The sequence below is a fragment of the Periplaneta americana genome, chromosome 6 (assembly GCF_040183065.1).
Source record: "Periplaneta americana isolate PAMFEO1 chromosome 6, P.americana_PAMFEO1_priV1, whole genome shotgun sequence".
NCBI lineage: Eukaryota > Metazoa > Arthropoda > Insecta > Blattodea > Blattidae > Periplaneta > Periplaneta americana.
The window spans coordinates 89944441-89967248 of NC_091122.1; the positions used below are offsets into that span (position 1 = coordinate 89944441).

The window sequence follows — 22808 nt, forward strand, 5'->3', positions numbered from 1 at the left end:
AGTAAATTGAGTCATTGTTTCATATATTTAAATGCCATACACATTACTTACTTACTTACTCACTCATTCACTCATTGGAATTAATGTGTTTCATCTGATTTATTGGAGAACTGTTAGTATGGGTCTGTGATAAGAGAAATGAGAAACAAGAAATATTGCTTTAAAATGGCTAAAAAATGGCATTTATTATTGAATTAGTAAGAAACACCTAAAAAAATGGCAAAATAAAAATTGGCTCTATCACTTTGATTTACCGCAAATCACATTTATGTCTATGAAAATGATTCACATCTCCTCAGTAAAAAAAAAAAAAAGGCATTTTGCCAAACGTCCGGGCTCTACTCATAACTCATGCTCTTCTGTAGTTTTTCTTGCCATATACTCTAAGTAATAAAAAAGGTACAGGAGATTCACAGGATACCTGTTAAGTGAGTGGAACGTTTATGTTCTCGATTGGGTGTTATTGTGATATTTGGATTTTTAAGGAATTGGTTCCTATTTATAAGGATTGTAGAGAGTGAAATTAATTTAAGGTAATTTCTGTGTTGTAGTTATTATTAATTATTATTTTCCTTAATTTCATCATGGAATTACATATTTTTACACGTATTTACAATGGAATTAATGTGTTTCATCTGATTTGTTGGAGAACTGTTAGTATGAATCTGTGATAAGAGAAATAAGAAATATAATTCGTCCAAGAAAGTAAGTCTGTCTTTCTGGAAAACACCATATCAATGCAAGAGACTGATCGATTGCTAAGCGTGGCTAACGAGAAAGACTGGCTACGGCGCGACGTCACATTCTTAAGGCCCATTCACAATGAAAATTAAACATAACCGTAACATAAACACAGAAGTTTGCGCCCAGGCTACCAAATGGGATCATTCACGATGATTGACATAAGCATTGACATAAACATTACCGTAACACGTTAACATGAAAGTTTGCAAACTCCAAACTTTCATGCTTATGCTTACGTGATTTGCAAACAGAACACAATCGTAGAGCGCTGAAGTATACGACAGAATATGAGGAAATGGCGTCGTTGTTATGTTTCCATGGTTACCAAGTATGTTTGCTGTTATGTTTATGTTCCCATTGTGAATGATGGTATGACTTCTTGATTTTACCGCAACGTTTATATTCTTAAGTTAACGCTTACGTTATGTTTAATTTTCATTGTGAATGAGCCTTAAGTCATAACATGGCAGACATAGACCAAGTTTATATATAAATGCATGTTTAACATGAGTTTTATCTATGTTTAATATAGCAGTTCCTTTGTTATTCTTAGAACTCTGAACATGTATTCACATTAGGCGATTGTCAAGATGGCCATGACTAGACCATGATAATCATGTGACTCCAATTCGTGCCGAAGCCAGTCTTTTTCGTTAGCAACGTTGCTAAGCCCGTGACGTCAGAATAATGTAACTTAACTCATTTCTGTTGCTAAGTTACTGACATCAGAGCTGAAATTTTCTAACATTTTTTAAAATTGACACTCGAGCATAAACGTTTCACGTTAAAAAAATAAATAATAATAATAATAATAATAATAACAGTAATAATAATAATAATAATAATAATATAAAATTATCACCTCCAGCACCATTATCACCACGATCCTTTCATTCTTAATCTTCTAATACTTATTTAGTCATAATATTGCTCTAATACAAGAACACACATGCACAGCATGACACCTTAGTCATTCGTAAGGCTATTGCATTAGATACATAGAAACACAGGAAAAATAAAAATACAAAGGATGCAAATTAATTTATCCATGACTAGTAATTAAACTAGTCTTTCTTCCACTCCCCTTAGCAACCTAAACAATGACTCTATTCACAGCAATGAATTAAAAGTTTTAATTCACAGTAGAGAATTACAATTTTTAAATCACTCTCTCCTCTCCATGACAGCTAACACATTAGCAACAATGAAATTCATACATCCATTCATTTATAACTTCTTCACAAACACCATATTACAAAGATAATACCCATAATTTAAATTAAATTTGGATACCAATAATGGATAAAATATTGTATAGCACAGAGAGTAAACAGATTGTATGGGCTTGCAGAAATTATCACTCTCGGCTTCGTCTCGGACGCTAAACTTTCCACTTGCGGATAAAATCTAATTTTAGTCCTTTTTTTAGTTGATTATTTAATTAAGTTGTACCTATCAACTAGTGGCTTATTTAGCGTCGATGGGAATGGTGATAGCGAGACGGTATTTGGCGACATGAGGCAGAGGATTCGCTAGAGTTTATTCGACATTCGCCTTACGGTTGGGAAAAAACCCGGAAAAAAATCAAACAGGTAATCAGCCCAAGAGGGAATCGATCCCACGCCCGAATGAAACTCCTTATCGGCAGACAAGCACCTCAGTCGACTGAACTACGCCGGGGGCTAAATAATTTTTACTCTCACTTACTATTAAGATGGAGATAAATCGTCATTCTCATACCGAGAATCTAAACCAGTCACGGGGAAAAGTGCCTCATTGTGTTCCCTCCCCACTGTCCGTGTTTTAACCCCTTCCACACACTACCACGACTTTCCTATCTTTACTAAGCAAGCATCAGTAAGTCTTTCATAACATTTGAGTGGGCATCAGTGGTGGAGACATGTCGCGTGGTAGAGCAAAGAAATATTATGTTTTCAAACTCTAATGGGAACTAAAGTACCTTTGTGTCGCTCATAATGATAAGGCATTTTGTTTGTTCTATTGTGCCCTGTTTAATGTGCGACGACATTTTAACACTTCACGCGAAGGACTACAGTGAATTATGTTTTTCAGATGTATTTCAATTGTTATTTCATTTTATTTTTCACATTGTGGTTGTCATATAGATGGTTCTCCGTCTCATTATTTATGTGTACTACTTTTTACAAAATGTTTGTGATTTTAAGATATTCCGAATTACACATATTTAAAAGTATACCTTTGTATTCCTTCTGTATGCGCCCAAACCGTCTCAGAAAGTTATGAGCAGGGAAAGGATTTATATGTAAATACATATTTACTTATAAAGCTAATATAATTTATATTTTGCATTATCTTTATGTTTCACAATGTGTAGGGTTGAAAAATCCTACTTTTATTTTCCATATTTTTCCATATTTTAGAGTTTAGTACATATTTTCGTTAATTTCCATATATTTTCCATATTTCATATAAAACAGTCCATATTATATTAGGTTTAACAATAAAACAAAACAAAATTCCATTAACTTTTAAAAATACATTTCAACAATAGAGATTTAAACACATGTTCAGTAATCCCTTTAACATCAGAGTTATTTGAAAATTAGCAGTCCTATCAACAATGGGAAAGTAAGTTACAAAACTGTATTAATTTAATTTAAAATTTTTAACAGACTTCAGTTGTGCAGCTCAACAGTTAAATGCCAGTCAGAGTACACATAGGTTCAGTTTTGTAAATCATACTATAAAGACGGTAAATATGCCAAAAGTACGTCATTCAGTCAATTTAAAATCAAAACTAACAAGTTACATTTCAGAATTTAAAGAAGATGGTTTATCAACTGACAATAAAATATTATTTTGTAATTTGTGTCAGTGTGCAGTATCATCTACACAAAAGTTCCTGGTGCAACAACACATTACAACTAGTAAACATCAGGCCAACAAACAACTAAATTCCAAGCAGAGACAATTGTTTTTAACACAACCAACAACATCGAATGTAAGATCTGAGTTTAACATCGACCTGTGCCGTTCTCTCATCTCTGCTGATATTCCTCTCTACAAACTAAAGAATAAGGTCTTCAGGGAATTCCTTGAAAAATATACTCAACATACAATCCCGGATGAGTCAACACTTAGGAAGACGTATGCTCCATCCATCTACGATGAGACAATACAGAAGATAAGAGATGAAATTAAAGATAGTTCAATTTGGGTTTCCATTGATGAGACTCCCGACAAAGAAGGTAGACTTGTTGGTAATGTAGTTATCGGTTTGTTAAGTGAACAATATTCTGAACGAATTCTTTTACATTGTGATGTTCTATAAAAGTGCAATAACAAAACTATAGTTAAACTGTTCAACGAAGCTATGGGTATCCTGTGGCCAAAGGGTATTATGTACGATAATGTGTTATTCTTTATTAGCGATGCTGCCCCTTATATGGTCAAAGCTGGACAAGCATTATCTGTTGTATATCCTAAATTGACTCATTTTACTTGTGTGGCGCATGCATTTCATCGTGTGGCAGAAGTGGTCAGAGACAATTTCCCTAAAGTAGATTTGTTGATTTCATCAGTGAAAAAAGTATTTCTCAAAGCTCCCAGTAGAGTTAACGTGTTGAAAGAAATGTACCCTGAAATTCCATTGCCACCAAAGCCAATTTTAACTAGATGGGGTACATGGCTAGAAGCAGTTGAATATTATGCCGAACATATAGACTCTATTAACAATGTTCTCCTTGCATTGGACTCTGAAGATGCAGTCTCAATTGATACTGCGAAAACAGTTACCTGTGACATAAGTGTGAAGAATGACTTAGCTCACATTCAGCATACATTTTCATGCATCATAAAAACGCTCAAAAGTCTCCAAAATAGGCACCTTTCACTATCTGAAAGTTTTGAAATTATAAATAGTACTGTGGAACAACTGAATCGTGGTAGAGGTAAAGTTGCAGATGCAGTAAGAGCTAAGGTGGACACTGTACTTTCAAAAAACCCTGGATATGAAGAACTACAAAAGGTTGTTGCTGTGATGAGTGGTGAATCAACAGTGAAGATTAACTTGGACTTATCCCCAGCAGACATTGTGAAATTGAATTATGTACCAGTTACTTCTTGTGACGTCGAACGCTCTTTTAGTCAGTATAAATCTATCCTCAGAGACAATAGAAGAAGATTCACTTTTCAGCACTTGAAAGAAATGTTTGTAACCTATTGTTATGGTAACAGACAATAAAAATTGTGTTTTGTTGAAACTACATTGGAAGATAAGGTACGTCCATTATATTTTTTGTTTAGTTTGATTAAAATGTACCAATATTTAACGTACATAGTCATTTTTTTATAATTTTAAGTCCATATTTAATTCCATATTTTGGTAAAAATCCATATTTAATTCCATATTTTGGTAAAAATAACTACATATATATTTACATATTTCATATATTTTTAGTCCATATAAATCCGTTCCCTGGTTATGAGTTAAAGGAAACTAGATATGAGCCCGCTTCAGTTTGTTTAGGAACAAACGTAATTCGAGTCAGTTATCTTATGTCGCAACACATAGCCGAAAATTTGAAATGTTTCGCAGAAGGAGAATTTATCAGAGAATGTTTGATGATTGTCTCCGGGCATCTTTGTCCAGAAAAAAACTGAAGTATTTAAATCAATAAGTCTCTGTCGGCGAACTATCAGAGACAAAATTACGGAAATAGCTAAGGATGTTGAAGATCGGCAAAAAGTAAAATTGAGAGAGTTGATATGGTACTCTTTACCTATCGACGAAAAGATACAAAATACACTGCGCAATTAGCCATTTTTCTACTGGGTGTGGATTCTGAACTCAACATATTTGGAGATTTTCTTGATTTTGTATCTTTGAGAGGCAATACAATGGGAAATGATATTTTCGAAGCTGTCTTTGAAGTTGTGACAAAATATGAATTATCCTGGGAAAAACTGATTTGTATAGCCACAGATGGCACTCCAGCACTGATAGGGAAACATAATGGCTTCGTAGCTATAGTCTATTACGACGATTTCTAAAATCCATTAATGAATCATCAGATGAATTAGTTGCAATTCACTACATAATACATAGCGAGGCATTACAATGTACTTAAAGCACAATGTCTTGATAATGTCATGCAGATAGTCAAAAAACCGTAACAATGAGTAATGGTTTTATGTTTGTAATAAAAGAGTATTATTTTTATGTTATGTAATAAAATAGTATTACTATCTGTAATGAAATAGTATTATTTTGGTTACATTTAATTAAATGTAATATATTTATGTGTTGTTGTGCAGTACCTTATTGATAATAGATCGAAATAGTTATAATCCGATCGCGTTCCGCCACTGGTGACGTCTTGTGTACAAACAGAAGTTCAAAGAAGGAAATAAGCGTATCGCTGCTATTGGAAAGTGGTGTGGGTTAATAAAACAAAAAACGAGTTCTTCTCCTTTTCCCCCATGCCTGATCTAAACCGTCACTGCTATATCTGCAGTGCTAGGGAAAAGTGACATAAGTCAGTTTCCACAAACCTTTTTTGATAATTTGACAACTTACGGAACATCTGCTCACTTGGAAAAAAATACATAAGTATTTCTCCCATTACATTAATTCATACAGAAACAAATCAAATCGACATAAACTACTAAATAAATTAACAAAAAAGGTTTGTGGAAACTGACTTATGTCACTTTTCCCAAGCACTGCAGATATTTACGGATGCACTGGCTGATGCAAAATTAGTAATGAAAATACTGTTACAAATTTCGAGAAAGTCACGAATATCTGAAACTGAACTATTGATTTAATGGACTCGAATCTGAAAACATTCTAAATGTGACAAATTATGTTCATTAATATTTCAGTGAATACGAATAGTAGACAGATACATACTGTATATCTCACAATTGTCATGATTCATTCATAGATCTTTCTTGCGTTGCAATTTGGAAGAGAGACAAGAGGAAAGTAAATTGTGAGCAGATTTGGCATTGGGGTCAGTACCCACGTGCCACTGTTACACACTACCACATCAATGAGCAAGGATCCATGTATCATCATGGTTTCGAAACTTTGCCAATATTGACATTGCCGGCAGTGATGAATTCTAGTGGCGCAGAGGAGAGTTCCCCTTCTAAATGAAAATTTATTAATCCCCATTCCGAGATAAGTTAGCTAGTGAACCAAGGTCAAATATTCATTTCTCTTGCATATGAGAATTGTATTATTATTATTATTATTATTATTATTATTATTATTGTCATTTATTATTTATTATTTCATTCATTCATACTGTTCTGCCCAAGGACAGGTCTTTCACTGCAAACCCAGCATTCTTCAGTCTTTCCTATTTTCTGCCTTCCTCTTTGTCTCTTCATATATATCTTAATGTCGTCTATCATCTGATATCTTCTTCTGCCCCAAACTCTTCTACCATTCACCATTCCTTCCAGTGCATCCTTTGTTATTATTGTTACTATTATTATTATTATTATTATTATTATTATTATTATTATTATTATTATTTACTTACTTACAAATGGCTTTTAGAGAACCCGAAGGTTCACTACCGCCCTTATATAAATCCGCCATCGGCCCCTATCCTGAGCAAGATTAATCCAGTCCCTAGCATCATATCCCACCTCCCTCAAATCTATGTTTATATTATCCTCCCATCTACGCCTCGGCCTCCCCAAAGGTCTTTTTCCCTCACGTCTCATAACTAACAGTCTATATGCATTTCTGGATTCATCCATACGTGCAAAATACCCTTCCCATCTCAAACGTCTAGATTTAATGTTCCTGGTTATGTTAAGTGAAGAATGCAAGACGTGCAGTTCTGCGTTGTGTAACTTTCTCCATTCTCCTGTAACTTCATTCCTCTTAGCTCCAAATATTTTCCTAAGCATCTTATCGACGACTAGGATCGCCATGTTTTCAGAATGTAAATAAGGGACATTTGCAACATTTAACTCGAGGACAATACGAGGAACTTCTAAAAGAGAGAGAGAGGGAAACATACAGACAGACAGAACTCTATAAGCGTCATCTACGAACACATATTAGCACATTAAAGCAAAGTTAGGGAAAAATACTTTAATATCGCATAATTAAAACTATTCTATTACTATTAGTTTACTTTTGTTATTAAAATTTAGAAAATACATTAATGGTATCTGAGATTCAGATTGGAAAGATGTATTTATTTTTTTTATTTTAGTAGGTTATTTTACGACGCTTTATCAACAGCTTAGGTTATTTAGCGTCTGAATGAGATGAAGGTGATAATGCCAGTGAAATGAGTCCGGGGTCCAGCACCGAAAGTTACCCAGCATTTGCTCATATTGGGTTGAGGGAAAACCCCGGAAAAAACCTCAACCAGGTAACTTGCCCCGACCGGGAATCGAACCCGGGCCACCTGGTTTCGCGGCCAGACGTGCGGAAAGATGTAATTGCAAAGTTTGTGCATACAAATATTTTATATTTTTCTAAATGCAACACTTTCTCTTTGTTTCATGTGGAGGAGAAACACTCCTTTTGGTCTGAAACATTTTTCGTGTCTTCATATTATATTATACATAATGTAAACGATATAAACTGCCAAAATTATATAGGCACTACCTATCGGTCTACTGAACAAAATATCTAGTGAAATTTAATTATATCTTTTGATTTTATTTTTAATACGTAAAATACCATATTTTTAAGATTGATAGTAGTTTCATTATCTGTTTACATTTCAACTGAACGTAAATGTTATTGCCAATGACCTTGCATCCAACATCAAACACATACCAATACACAACAGAGTAACAAATGATTGCTTTAGCGTACATACCGAGTAAAGTAGCCTAAATAACGACTGACTATCCTATTTTCCAAAAGAGCTAGACTCACAAAACACTTTTTTTTTTCCTGGGAAAACCATGACAGTTACAGAAAAACATTTGACTTTTTTCTTCAGTTATTTTGGCAGTTTATAACATTTACACTCTGTATGTCTAGAGGGATCCCCCAGTTATAACCTCGGCGATCTCAATAGTGAAGGTGTTGTGCAGATTTTCTCGGAATACTTCAATTTATATTATTGCGATTCCATCGTTTCTCAAAAAGAAGGGACAAGGGAAGAAAAGCATTTCTATGAAATTTTCAAGGAATGTGACTCACTTATCTGTAACGTCTTAACCATAAGTCAACACAGGTTTCTATTCTTTCGGATAGTGTGACAGACAGCACTTAAACTATTTTCAACCGAATCAGACTGGCTGCTTCTTTGGTTGTCCATTTGTTGTGGACGAATTATTCTGGACTGCCGTCCATTCCTAACGCATACCAGTTTCCGCACTTGGACAGGGGTCAGCCGCTTTTGCAGCGCTGGCAAGTTTTCCCTCTTCACACACGTCGTCACGCCGCCGCCGCCGCCGTCACTTAGAGCCACTCGAAATGTTCCGATCGTGAGAATGGCTTCGAGTCGGACACACTGCCAGTAGTCCGCTCCGACTCTATCAAGTCATCGTGCTGATGTGGGATTCCAGTTCTGCCTTGCTTGCATCACGGCCTACGTAGTGTGCCACTCAATTACAAGTGCTCCCGAGTTCAAATTAATTGACATGTGCGTGCGTGCATGCGTGTGTGTTCAGTGTCAGTGTGATGCAACAGAGAACGGAGTGCTAATACTTTCTGTTATAGATGATTATAAAAATTAGAAATATTACAATTAAAATATTACGTGTTGCCGTTGAAGTTTAACGTAAAGGACATGGCTATAGTAAATTAACTGTCATTTTTAGAACAAAAAAAATCTTTTATAATGATAATAATAATCTGATGCAGACTAGAACTTCTGTTTACACGCATTTATTACTGAATCTTCGAATTCATTTTATTTATTTTTGTGGGTATGTTATTTATGCGTGTCAGTTTTCAGTTCATATAATATTACCTAATCTTTTAATAATACAAGATCAAATTATTTTCATTTCGGTTTAAGAAATACTATTTTATTAACTCGTACTTCGTTAAGTTCATAAACATGATAATATTAAGTAGTTTTGTCATTATTTTCCTTCGTAAAATAAGTCTAAATTTTTAGAGTAAAATGACTTACCCCTAAACACACAAAGAGGTGTTGTTACGGTCCCTTACAAAGTTTATGAGAATGAAATATTAAATCAGAACCATTACACATTTTTCTTGGTATAAATTCTAGAATAATTGATTAATGAAGAAAGTGCTCTCTACAAAATAATGATTTCTTCTCGGCAGGTGTATTATTCACGTGTTGTAAACTCGTTCATTTGAATAAAAGCGATTCTATAAATAATCCAAGCGAAGTAGTATAATAAAAAGAGTATGTATTTATTGAAGGAAACTTTGGCATTCGCACGATTCGGCGTCATATGTTGAGACAATATTGACCGGTTTAGCAAGGCGGTTAAAGGTTACCACTCCCGTCTGCAATGCTCCACACTCCATGGCCCGTGCCGTCTCTCGATTTTCTGTCATCCAGTTTGCTCTTAAGTATGCTAGTTTGTATCAAAAATGGTGATACCCTTATTAATTCATATTCTGTTCATATTAACTTTATCGTCATCATGAATATACCATTATGATATTAAATTAATATGTTTCCGCCGCATCATGACATCAAAACCAACTACGTTTCGTCTTGAAAACGGATTTAGTATATGCCATTACAGCTGTGAACACCATGTGTGCAGTTTGATATCAGCATGACAAGGAACTTAGAGTGCTTTCTACTTTTAACATAATTTTAGTGAAAGCTGTAGTAGGAGATATCTTCGAACAATGGCGTATCTTAAAAGCAACTCAACAATTTAAAAGTGCTTAGTGATTACGGTGAATAGTTTTTAGGCATTCTGTGCACGTCCGCCTAAGCGAATGCCGCCTTATTAGGTGCCCAACCGTGCCTTCCTGTCCGCATACCTTGACCCTCATCCATTTGACGTAGTGCGACTTATTCAGGCATGAAAGGAAAGCAAAATTGTCGTGAAAACTGTATGTAGTTAATAATCGTATACAAGAACTACTTACAAATAGCTCAATAACAAGATTTCTTAAATGTATAGTAGGCTACGTTTAAGCAAATCTCAATAAAAGCTTGTTTACAGTAAACCGGGAACGGAAACGACTAGAACGAGAACGGGAATATTGTTAAAACAAATGTCATCATCATCATCATCATCTGTGGTCATACAGCCCTTTTAGTTTAGCCTTGACCTCCTTAAGAATTGCCGCCCCATCTTCCCTCTCTAGGGCTCTCCGTCTCCATCTCTTAATTCCTGCTTTAACTAGATCATCCTGAACATCATCCAACCATCGTAGTTTAGGTCTTCCTGCTCTTCTTTTACCACTTAGCGTGGCATCTAGTAATCTTTTAGGAATATTATTATTGTCCATTCTGATAATGTGGCCCAGCCACTCCAGCCGTCTAATTTTTATATCAGTGACAATACTTGAATCTTTATATAATTTTTGTAGTTCAGAATTGGTCCTAATTCTCCACTCTCCCTTATCATAAATAGGGCCATAAATTTTTCTTAAAATTTTCCTTTCCCACGTATTTAAGATGGTTATTGCTCGTTCAGGTAGAGTCCAGGTTTCGCTTCCAAAAGTCACTGTAGGTTTAATAATTGTTTTATAAATCCTCACCTTCATTTTTTTGGAGATATAGCTGGTTCTTATAATTTTATCTAATGCTCTGAGGCTTCGATTGCCAATGGCTACTTTATCCTTGATCTCAGTTAATATGTTGTTATCCTCGGTGACTATCGATCCGAGATATCGGAACCTTGACACTTTCTCAAAAGTAACCTCATTTAAAACAAATGTATTTAACATTATTTCCGTTCTCGTTCTCGTTGTTGTTTCCGGTCCCGGTTTATTGTGAACCAGCCTTAACTCTGTTACATTTCGAAATTCAACAACTGTAGGAACATCTCAAGGAAAGTACGTACGTTTTCCCGTGTGCAAGCAAAAATCTCCTTTTAAAGGTTGGTTCACAATAAACCGGGAACGGAAACGACGAGAACGAAAACGAAAATGTTATAACAATATTTCCGTTCTCATTCTCGTTGTCGTTTCCGTTCCCGGTTATTGTGAACCAGCCTTAACTTGTGTCCAGACTTATGCGGGGGGAGAGAATCTCAATGTTGACGGCTATTCCCAATATTGTAAATATATAAATTATTTATGTTACAGTCTTGTCTTTGTCTCTCAAATGACAGCGCGTCGGACTACAAAATCAGCAAACCTGAGCTCGATTCCCAGCAGGAAAGTTTAGATAATCTTCCTTCCTTGTTGCATGCCGTATGTCGAAACCGCTTTAGTATTCGTTGGTTGGCCTTACGTCTTTCTTGTATGGTGCCATTTATGCATACTCAACCACAGTGGCCACATAACGTTGAATGATAATGATAAGAAGTTAAATACTGACTTGAACTCCTAAGTTCCTGTAACCTAATTATTTTCACTGAATATTTATCGTAACATTTCTTTATCTCATATATAAGGTATTCATGAATTTTCATTCCTATTTTCGACAAGACGGCGTGACATCACTCATTCCGCGCGTGCAAGAAAGACTCACGACTTATCAGCAGTATTAATGGAGAGTCCTTGTCTGTCTTCTATCGTTAAGCGGCGGCCTTGTTGAACCTGCCCACATGATCAGGGAATCTCGCTGTTTGTTAATAGGCCTATCAAGTTTCTACTGCTGCTACTATTCTACTATTGTTATTATTACTGCTACTACTATTACTATTTTTTTAAATAATTTCGCAAATTTTTGGCTGACGAGAATGGCCATTGTAAACAACAAATTATAGACGTATAATAATATAGTCAATCATTTTTAACTGAATAGAGAGGTACAGTTTCTTAATATGAAATTTTATAATATACTGTGCATTATCATTATTATTATTATTATTATTATTATTATTATTATTATTACTATTACTATTGAGACTTGGTGTAAGTACAGTATGTACGCGAATTTCATTTTAAAGTTAAAGTTTTAAGTTTTTAAGAAAGTTTTTTTTAATAAGTGAACATTAAAGACAAATGTTAAATCTCTACTACAGTTTAATAAATGCTGGAACATTTATTTCCAAACTGTCATCCGCAAGGTCGCAGAGAACAGTTTAACAAGAAACTGAGCTTTTAACATGAGTTTTTAACGAATAAAAGCCAGCTAAGACATTCAGTTTTAACATTACATGGAATCCGAGCCACGGGTTCGAATCCCGCCTGTGATGTGATGTCATATTTTCTTCTATTAAGACCCGGCGTAATGCTGATATGACATTACAAGAGTCCCATCAGTTACTCACCTCAAATCCATCGAAAAATCCTCCCCAAAATGAACTAGCGTTAAAACCACAACTTTCTATATGCCTTAGTGACCTTTAGGTAATGACTTTACTTGACCAAGTGTAGAAAATCTCCATACATTCATTTACATGTAACGAATGAAATACACAGAACTACAACATTAGTCACATCTTATATGCAAATGTATTAGGTTACCTAGAAAACCGAAAAGTGTATACACTTTTCTAGAAGATTTGCAAGTAGGGTCTTACAGTGATTAGGATGAAGGATATTTATAAAGACGTACTAGGTATGACAGTACCGATGCCATGAAAAATAATTTTCTCAACTAAAAGTTTTATCACTTACCTAGACGTGTTGGTAAAGTTAACACTGTGGAATAGTAGTAAATTGTAAACGTTAGAAACAAAGGAAAATAGTTTTGATAGTAAAGCCATAGCCTCTGTTTAATCAACACTTTTTTAGTCTACGTCTAGAGGTATAGATCACTAATTAACTACAGCTTTAGTAAATCCTGAGGAGATGGAAGGCGAAATTGTACAAAGCTAAAGAGTCGACGTACATAGTGAGGCTATGCAATTTGACTATCCATATCCGGTACTGTACTGGCTGTCGTCTTTCGGTGCCGCATCTCTATTTTATATGCCAGTCTACTTTTCGACATTTTTAGAATTCATTATTGTTTTGAGATATTTTAACGATGTCTCTTTTAGATTTGTGCGTATTTTTGCATTTCATTAACTTTCATTATTTTATATGTTAATTTTTTAGCTCTTTCCAACCAGGACATTAGTCTTTTCTAAACATTTATTTCAGTAACCAATATCTTATATTCTTTCCCGACTGGTATTATATACAATTTCTATGTTACATTTTTATTATAGTACCTACAAACATACTTGCCGATTTTGGTCTGTATACTGCTAAGCTTTTGACAACTCCTTTGAAGACGAAATGTATTCGAATCCAGGCTAGGGCATGAACGTTCGTTGTCAATCTTAACATCCTGCGTTGTGTTACCTGAAGGACAGGCGTCGTGCGAAATTTATTCGAATCCAGGCTAGAACGTTCGTTGTCAATCTTAACATCTTGCGTTGTGTTAGCTGCAGGACAGGCATCGTGCTAACCCTACGTCATGGATACAATACCGTGTGTCCGTCGAAAAAAATGCTCAGATATGTTACTTATGCCAAGGTTGCTGTTCAAAGACTGTAAACGTTATGCAGTAACAGTAGTAGCCAATATAATTAACATAATCGATATGAAGCAACTTCATCCTTCTGCGTCTTCTCGCCTGCTTCAAGACATCGATGCTAATTTAATGGTGTTTTACTTGCTATGTGCCTCAAGTTCTGAATAAAATTGTGTCAATACTGAGAAAATAGATGCGCACTGTCATTTCTCCTTTGTTTTTCGAAACGATAATAACGATAATAATTAAACTGTAAAATTGTAGCTGGGAAAACAGGAATAACCTCACAAGAATACTCCAAAACTATGTTCACTAAAGATTTATTTGATCTCGCTGAATTTCGGGGTGCAAAACTAGCCATTTTATTTATAATGGCGCTTGTTTGCCGTTATCTTCAATGTGCGTTACTCACTCAAAGACTCTGAGGAATAGTTTATTACTATATGAAACTTGTTCTTAATCTTCATACATTTACTCCTTTCTTTGTCAATTTTACCTCCACTTTGTATTGTCCACTTACAGTTCAATGCGATTTAAGGGAGAATATTATTTTTCGACCTACATTATGAGCCTTCTTGATCGTGTGATTATCATGACCTGCCTGGATTACGGCTGACTCAACAAATGACAAGGTACATATACCCAGTCCCCTGGACAAAAGATGAATCTCTTTCAGTAAGTTTACTATTAACAGCAAAAATATTGTTTTAAATACTGTATTATAAAATAAATTATATACAGGCCTAAAATGTATATATTTGAAATTCTCTCATATTTTAGCCTAACTGTTTTCATAACGATGTTTGTGTATTTGTGACTATAACATAGAAATCTTCTCATCACGATAACCCAGATTTAATAGTAGATCTAAATTGATTCAAATTCTTCTAAGTTCATATTTAAATTTGTTTAATGAATAATTGTATAGATCGGATTAGTTTCAGACAAGGTAACTTAGGTCAATAAAAAGGTCATTTCCTGTAGAACTTAAAAATATTTGGGTATGGAGATTTATACACTACGTAGGCCCATACACCAAAATTATTTAAATGGTGTATTTAAAGTAAATTACATGTATCTGGACTTCTTTCTAAATTAATAAACCAAATAAATTTCATTCACTATGCGCATGATTTTAGCCAACAGTTTGAACAGTATCGTTTCAATTACAATATAGTGAAATTCAAGTTGGATATTTGAGCATTTTAAATCTGTTAAACGTAGATGAATCATATTCTCTGAATTTTACGAACACTGTTTGTTTATAAGTCTTGCTTTCTCGTTATACTTCCACTGTCAGAACATTTGGACGCACAATACCGTAATCGCCTTCTTTATTGTAAAGAAATATGTGTCATTTCTATTTCCTTGTTCTAAGTAAGCCTAATTAAATTCTTTATAGAAATCACACTTTTCATATGCATGTACTTTGCAATGTTATATTCTTCTATAATAATTGGATTAGAACATTAATTAAACTTAAAGTAGTTACTGACACTAATTACATTTGGTGTAAAATTAGACAGGTTTTTGTACTTACTGTGTGAACTGTGTAATGAGAACGTATATATCATTCCACATCGCAGTGTCTATTTTCCCACTCTTAGATGTCAACCTACATTTTAATTCCATCATCTTTTCAATTAGGTACGTTATAATATGTTTTTTTTTCTGTAATCTGCTTCTGAAATTTGACTTTTTATGCTGTCTACTGTTTTAATTCAAACAAAATAAATTGTGAAGTAAAAATACGAATTAAACAGAGTCTAATGCATTTATGATTAAAATCTTTAAATTGTAAATGAGGCGAAGAATTTCAGATGTTTCCGTTAATCTCACTCATTAATGGATTGTTTTACTATAATTACACTATTTTCTTAATATATTATAATTATAGTGCACAGTTGAGAAAGGTGGTGGAGTGGGAGACTCGGCATTGGCCATGGCAGTTGGCGCTCGGTGCTGCTTCGACATTGGTACTTTCCGCTGTGGATATTTTTATTTCCCATGTCCTATTTCAAAGGATAGTCCGTTATATATAATGTACATTTCGCGTACTGCGATAGGAGTCAAAACGATTGTATGAGTCTGCTTGAGTTCTCGCTTCTGCAGGATAGGCGGAAACGTTGTTGGCACCAAAATACAGTTGGCAGGCTCTGTGTCACGTGTGTTTTGTGTTGTGCTGTGACTCTCTAACACGGACTAGAAACCTGATTATCAACGCAATGTTCACAACTGTCGACATGCTGAAGATTTATGGTAAAGTTAATATATTAAAATATTTACTCTGTTATTAAATGCATATTTAAACATGTTATGTACTTACATTGGTGTAGGAATTTTATCAGTTGAACATATAGATTGACATTTCTTAGGAATTAAGGTAATCGGTAATCAGTGACATCGGTATATTTGTATTAGTTTGAGGTGAACATATGACGCTGGACAGAATGTAGTCGGCTTTCAAGTACAGGCAGCGGAAGCGAATTTGACACACGCCTAAGCAAGCACGTTTCGTGTTTTGTATATGATTATTGCGTATTATAAAATCAAGACAATACAGTTATTGTATATGAGGGTTAATACTTAAATTGTCACAAAGTGGTAAAACATAAGTCTGAAAAGATTTTTTTTTGAATACCGAAAAGGCATACGGTGTACAATTTTGCTTTCCCTATATTGAACTGTTACATTAATTTATTTATCACATCTATTCTGTACCTTACTTTTCTTGCATGCTGTTTGCCTGGTTTCGGTTCCTCCTGCAATAAACAAAAACATTCATTTTCAAAGTTTCAAATGAAAATGACTGCCGAGCGTCGGATAGTAAAACCACAGTCTAGTATATACAGTCGCGAAGCTCAATAAGTAGTAAATATGCAAACATTAGATAGTTGCTCACCACTAGGATCGCTAATATCGCTTCATTACAGGCAATGCAAAATAGTACCGTCACAGTCTATTGTTTCTAGCACCCTCAAAACTCAAGCTTCGTGACTGAATATAGTAGACTGTGGTAAAACCTTGTATGCGGAAAAACTGCGTTCTACATCGGCTGAAACTAAGGGCGCATATACAGTATAAAATATTTCTACATCAAGTTTATAACAATCGCACTTGTATTCTGACAAAACTCTTGCAAGTTTGCATAATTTATTGCAACCACAGTTTTTTTGTATTACTATATTCATTTTCGCACACACCTTTTTGCTTATACCATCATACGCCATACGTTTTCGGCATTCTAAAGCTGTAATGCAAAACTCTATAAAAAAAATGATTTCCAACAATTATTCTCATTCTCAACATTTTAGATCTTTCCGATGTTAACCCTTATATACTGGACAATGATTATATTATTTTGATTTTATACTACGCAATAATCGTATAGAAAACACGGAACGTGCTTGCTTAGGCGTGTGTCAAATTCGCTTCCGCTGTCTGTGCTTGAAACACATCGACTACATTCGTCGTATGTTCACCTTCAAACTAATACATATATACCGATGTCACGGCCCTAGTAATCAGAATAAACGTAATTGTTTCTCAAACTTGTTTGATTTTGGATCCCTTTTGCCTTTAAACCTATGAATGTGGAAATGGTACCCATAAAAATTCTGCATTTCGACTACCAATAACATTTCACGGGACGTGTCTAATTTCATTATCAAAGTAGTAATAATATGAAACAATTACTTCAAAATAGTTTCTATTATGTTCCTGAAAGTGAAATATATTTACAAACTTGGCAATAATTTAAAGGACTATATATCTAAAAGTATAGTACACGACAATATTGCTTTGTCATAACTTAGTGTAAAATTTTGCACTATTGCAACTGTATAACGGGAAGGCGCTTATTAGTTCCAATACCATGATTCCCTTCCCAAAGTGGGAGTCGTGTAAAGAGCTAAGAGGGATCGAGAGATTATTTACAAAATAAAAAAATACCTTATTAATATATACTACTGTGTGTTCAGAAACATAAATAACATTCAACATGGTAAAAGAAAGTTGCAGTAGTCATACACTAAAGTAAAAAATAACTTTATTAATGCTACAAATGTGCTTGTTTTTTAGAAAGTATCTCTCAGATCTGAACTCTGTATTCGATACACACATAGTGAAATCATTAGAGTCTTGCGTTTGGTTACTTTGAGTACAGGGATCTCTTACAAAGGAGGGCTCTGACTCGTTTCCCCGCTCCGTTTCGTGTGTTAAGTCTGCTTATTCGTATAGGCACTGAACAATGAGAATGCTACTCACGTACAAAATATATGTGTGTATCCAATGCCCACCCTCTTCACTTGCGTGATTCGGGTTCCGCATACTGCGGACAGATGGCAGAATTGTGACCTATTTTCTAGTTGTACACCACTTCGGCGGGTCACACTGTACATGATGTGTATCTGTGGAGAGTTATGTCGTGTACTAGGGTGAGTGTGTATGTGTGTGTAAGTGTTCATATAGTCATATGTATTTAATAACAAACAAAATATTGATTTAAAGCTATCTTATGGACAACAGAAGCTTATTTTCACAATAAGTAAAACACATCTAGATTCTAGATAGGTTTACTGTTTTGTTTCACAATATATTTTTCACCCAAAAAGTAAAAGCCAATGCTCATTATTTTTCGCCTGTTTACAGAGTTTTGAATACTTAAATTGCACTTTTTAAAATAAATAGAGGTATTTTAAGCGAAATTAGTATAGAAGTAAATAATATGATAATTTATTGAAAGGATTGCAATTTGAATATTCACAATTAAAAATGAGTTGATATTGAAATAACTTAATATATTTCGGCTCTGATGTTTCAACTTCTGTTCATTTAGAAACGTTTGTAGGTTGTTTTTGTCTCCATGTATTACCGTCGCTAATGTCAGATTAGTTTTTAGTAGGTTATTTTACGACGCTGTATCGACATCTTAGGTTATTTAGCGTCTGAATGAGATGAAGGCGATAATGCCGGTAAAATGAATCCGAAGTCCAGCACCGATAGTTACCCAGCATTTGCTCGTATTGAGTTGAGGGAAACCCCGGAAAAAACCTCAACCAGGTAACTTTCCCCGACCGAGATTCGAACCCGGGCCACCTGGTTTCGCGGCCAGACGCGCTAACCGTTACTCCACAGATGTGTGGACCAATAATGCCAGATTACAAAAATTAATTATGAATAGGCATACTCGTTTTACGCGTGAACGTTGTTACTGGACACAACCTATGTATGTACACATCTATAAATAAATACATACATAAATGGTGGAAATTACAATAACACAATAAATAACAATAAAAAGAAAATTATTTACAATGACTACTTGCTTTACAAGTCTCTATACATTACGAATGACTGTAAACATTTTAAGTATTTCGAAAGAAAAATTTATCATTTTTCTGATATAATAATATGTTTTCTTCTTTCCTACCAAATTCTTCTTTTGGATCACTCATTTCCAACTGTTTAGTTTTGTTTTGTTTTGACATGGTTCACAGAACATCAGACTCCAAGTGTGTACGCTGCGCTATATTTCGTCCATACCTGCACAGTTGCGCGTTGCTCGAAGGCTTTAGCTTTAGGTAACTAAACACAGGACTCTAGATATACTTTTAAGTTTAATGAGATTTCTCTTCTTTGTTTTAATACCAATCTAGACGAGAAGTTTTTGCATACATACGTGGAAATGTTATCAAACATTTGAGAGCTTCTTTTGCAAGCTCGAGGTATTCATGTAGCCCTATTGTTTGATCCACAACTGGTTTACTCTCTGCGAAAAAGCGTAGTTTCAACATTTATTATTATTATTATTATTATTATTATTATTATTATTATTATTATTATTATTATTATTATTATTATTATTATTATTACTGGTACTATTATTTGTAATTGCAGTAACGTTTTAGGTCCCTAAAACTGTATTTTAATGCCTACTTTCGATCATTATGGATCCTAGTTGAGGTATATAAAAGTTGGTTAATGGTCTAAATGTCAGAATTCTAGTTATAATGTACCGTATGTAAAATATAATGTATGTTTTTGTAGGCATCATTATAGCATTAATAGGTTTTTTTTGTCATTTCAACGGACTCAACGTACCTATCTCGTGCGATAAACTTGCTAGAACGCTGTACGTGTTAGGAACAGAATGAGATAGAGATACTATACCTCACTCGTTCTACTAACGGAGGCATCTTGCGGCAACAGTGTACTAGCCAAGACCCGCAAGACCAATGCTTTTTTCTTAAGGTGGAATACTCTATAGCTACTGCACTGATCAAGCAGGAGTACAGTTCAGTCAATTATACCTTGACCAAAACTACGACAGTTTACAGAGAAGGGGGAGCATTGTTGTCATGTTTCCCATCTTTCGTGTAAGCGAGCGCGCTGCCGATAGAGTGCGGTAATGAACGGTTGACACGAACATATACATTTCTAACCAATTTGTTGAACACTAGGCATTAAAATTTGTGTACATTATTACTTTTATTAGTCTTCTTATTATTATTATTATTATTATTATTATTATTATTATTATTATTATTATTATTATTATTATTATTATCATTATCATTATCATTATTACTACTACTACTACTACTACTACTACTACTACTACTACTACTACTACTACTACTACTACTACTACTACTACTACTACTACTACTATGTAATACCGTTAGAAAAGTGTCGAAAGGACTGTAGACTGTAAAAACAGGTTCAAATTTAATACGAAGCCTCTACTTTTATGAGTGTTGGTATTAATCAATGTAATATTGTTAGAAAGGCGTTGAAAAAATTGTAAACTGTAAAAATATTTATTATTAAAAATCTGCACGGCCTTTTTCTTTTCCAATATCGATAACAGTGCTCTTATTATTTTAACACACGCAGCAGTTCTCATTACGACTTGTGCGAAAGGTAAAAGAGGCCCGCCATTATCTTTTTCCCTCTCAAAATACTCTCTTACATAACACACCATCTCTCGCGCTCGACTTTTTAACGAGGCACCTTATACAATATTCTTTGTTCTCCGCCTGCCTTTCCTTCCTTCCGATACTGCACAAGTCACCTGTTTAGAAACTCTCGCAGAAACTAGAAAACACACACTAGCCACACACTCCACCAGTGACAACGAAGATAATACGTGTAATAAGATTGAAACAGAATAATCATCAATACCGGTACTAAACCAATAATACAACTAAATAATATTTTTAATTCACAAAAAGCACGCACTAACCAGCCAACTCAAAGTCATTCCGGGCTCTGTATTCACCACTAGGCCGTGGTATTCACGTGCAAATTGTAAACATAGACACGGCAACACCGTCCCGTTACCATGGTTACGCCTCTCTCGTGATTGGTTGATTTGAATGGTTGCCATGGTAACTTGCTAAAGGCGCCATTTGTCAGGTCGGAAGTTGTTTTGGACAGACCATAAAATTACACGCAACTTGTTGCGAAATTATTTCAGAACCTGCACAGTACTTGCACAGTCAGAGTAAAAACAACTAAACACTAAACAGTACAATTGTGTTCAAGTGTGTCAGACAGCAGTTCGTGCACATTTCTTGCAGAAATATGCCGAAAAATAGAACAAGTACAGTGTATACAAAATTAAGAACACTATTTCAGAATTTGATGGTGCATTTAGTATTTAAAACAATAAACAATTCTGCAAATTTTGTAAACGTTATGTGCCAGGTTCTAGGAATTTAACGTAAAGCGCCATGTAAGTACTATTAAACTCAAACGTGTTTATGATGACAAATTGAATTCTGAGACTCCAGTTACACTGCCTCGGCTACTGTGCGATTCGCCAATTCGTGCCTTAAGTTCCCCCCCCCCCGCGTATCACTAGATGACGTCATCCGCTTCAACTCAAGGTTATAGTGAATACATTGATTCTTCGTCTGTCAATCACCCTATACTTCATTTGAATTTGTCGTATAGTATTTATAGGCGCGACAAAACTCGTCTGAAAATGTGTCGGTCGACGTTCTGGGATCGCATCCTAGTATTGGATAGAACTTATAGACATATTCACGTCAACACAGTGGATATAGTACACTTAGTAAAGTTTAAAATTTGTTATCGAACACATCCTAATGACGTCATTGAAGATGTACATTTAAGTGACGTGCATAATTTCAAATATGCTGCAACTGTGTCAACCAACGTGGAACGTAGTTTTTTCATGTGTAGGCCTAAGTTTTTTTTTCTTCTATGTAATAGGATGTCGTTATCAATGGAAAATTTAAAAATTATATTCACTGTGTACTATAAATATCTCACCAGTATTATAAGGTTTATGTTTGTTAATAATGAATGTGTAATATTGTAACATTTGCGATGTCGAGAAAGTATAGGCCTATGTAAATCTGTCTCTCTTTTCTTTTAAGGGCATCAGTCAATTGACGTAAATTTTGGGAAACCAACAAAAACTCTATTAAGATGTTTAAAAAAATAATTGTATTGTTTTCTGATTGTTAATAATGTATGTATCTA

General features: G+C 34.6%; 1 protein-coding gene across 9 annotated transcripts in view; it reads left to right on the top strand.

Moving 5' to 3' along the window:
* Positions 1 to 22808, top strand: part of LOC138701479 (uncharacterized) — a 316721-nt gene that overhangs the window by 75115 nt on the left and 218798 nt on the right. The window contains exons 1-2 of one of the 9 annotated variants that reach the window (XM_069828384.1): positions 9209 to 9359; positions 16412 to 16553. The exons of 5 other annotated variants lie outside the window; for them this stretch is intronic. In XM_069828384.1, the coding sequence (XP_069684485.1) occupies positions 16551 to 16553 (3 nt within the window). In that variant the 5' untranslated portion in view covers positions 9209 to 9359; positions 16412 to 16550. Of the gene's footprint in view, positions 1 to 9208; positions 9360 to 9383; positions 9646 to 12785; positions 16554 to 22808 lie in introns of those variants that run through there. 3 more of the 9 variants (XM_069828385.1, XM_069828386.1, XM_069828387.1) reach the window with 3 other exon arrangements.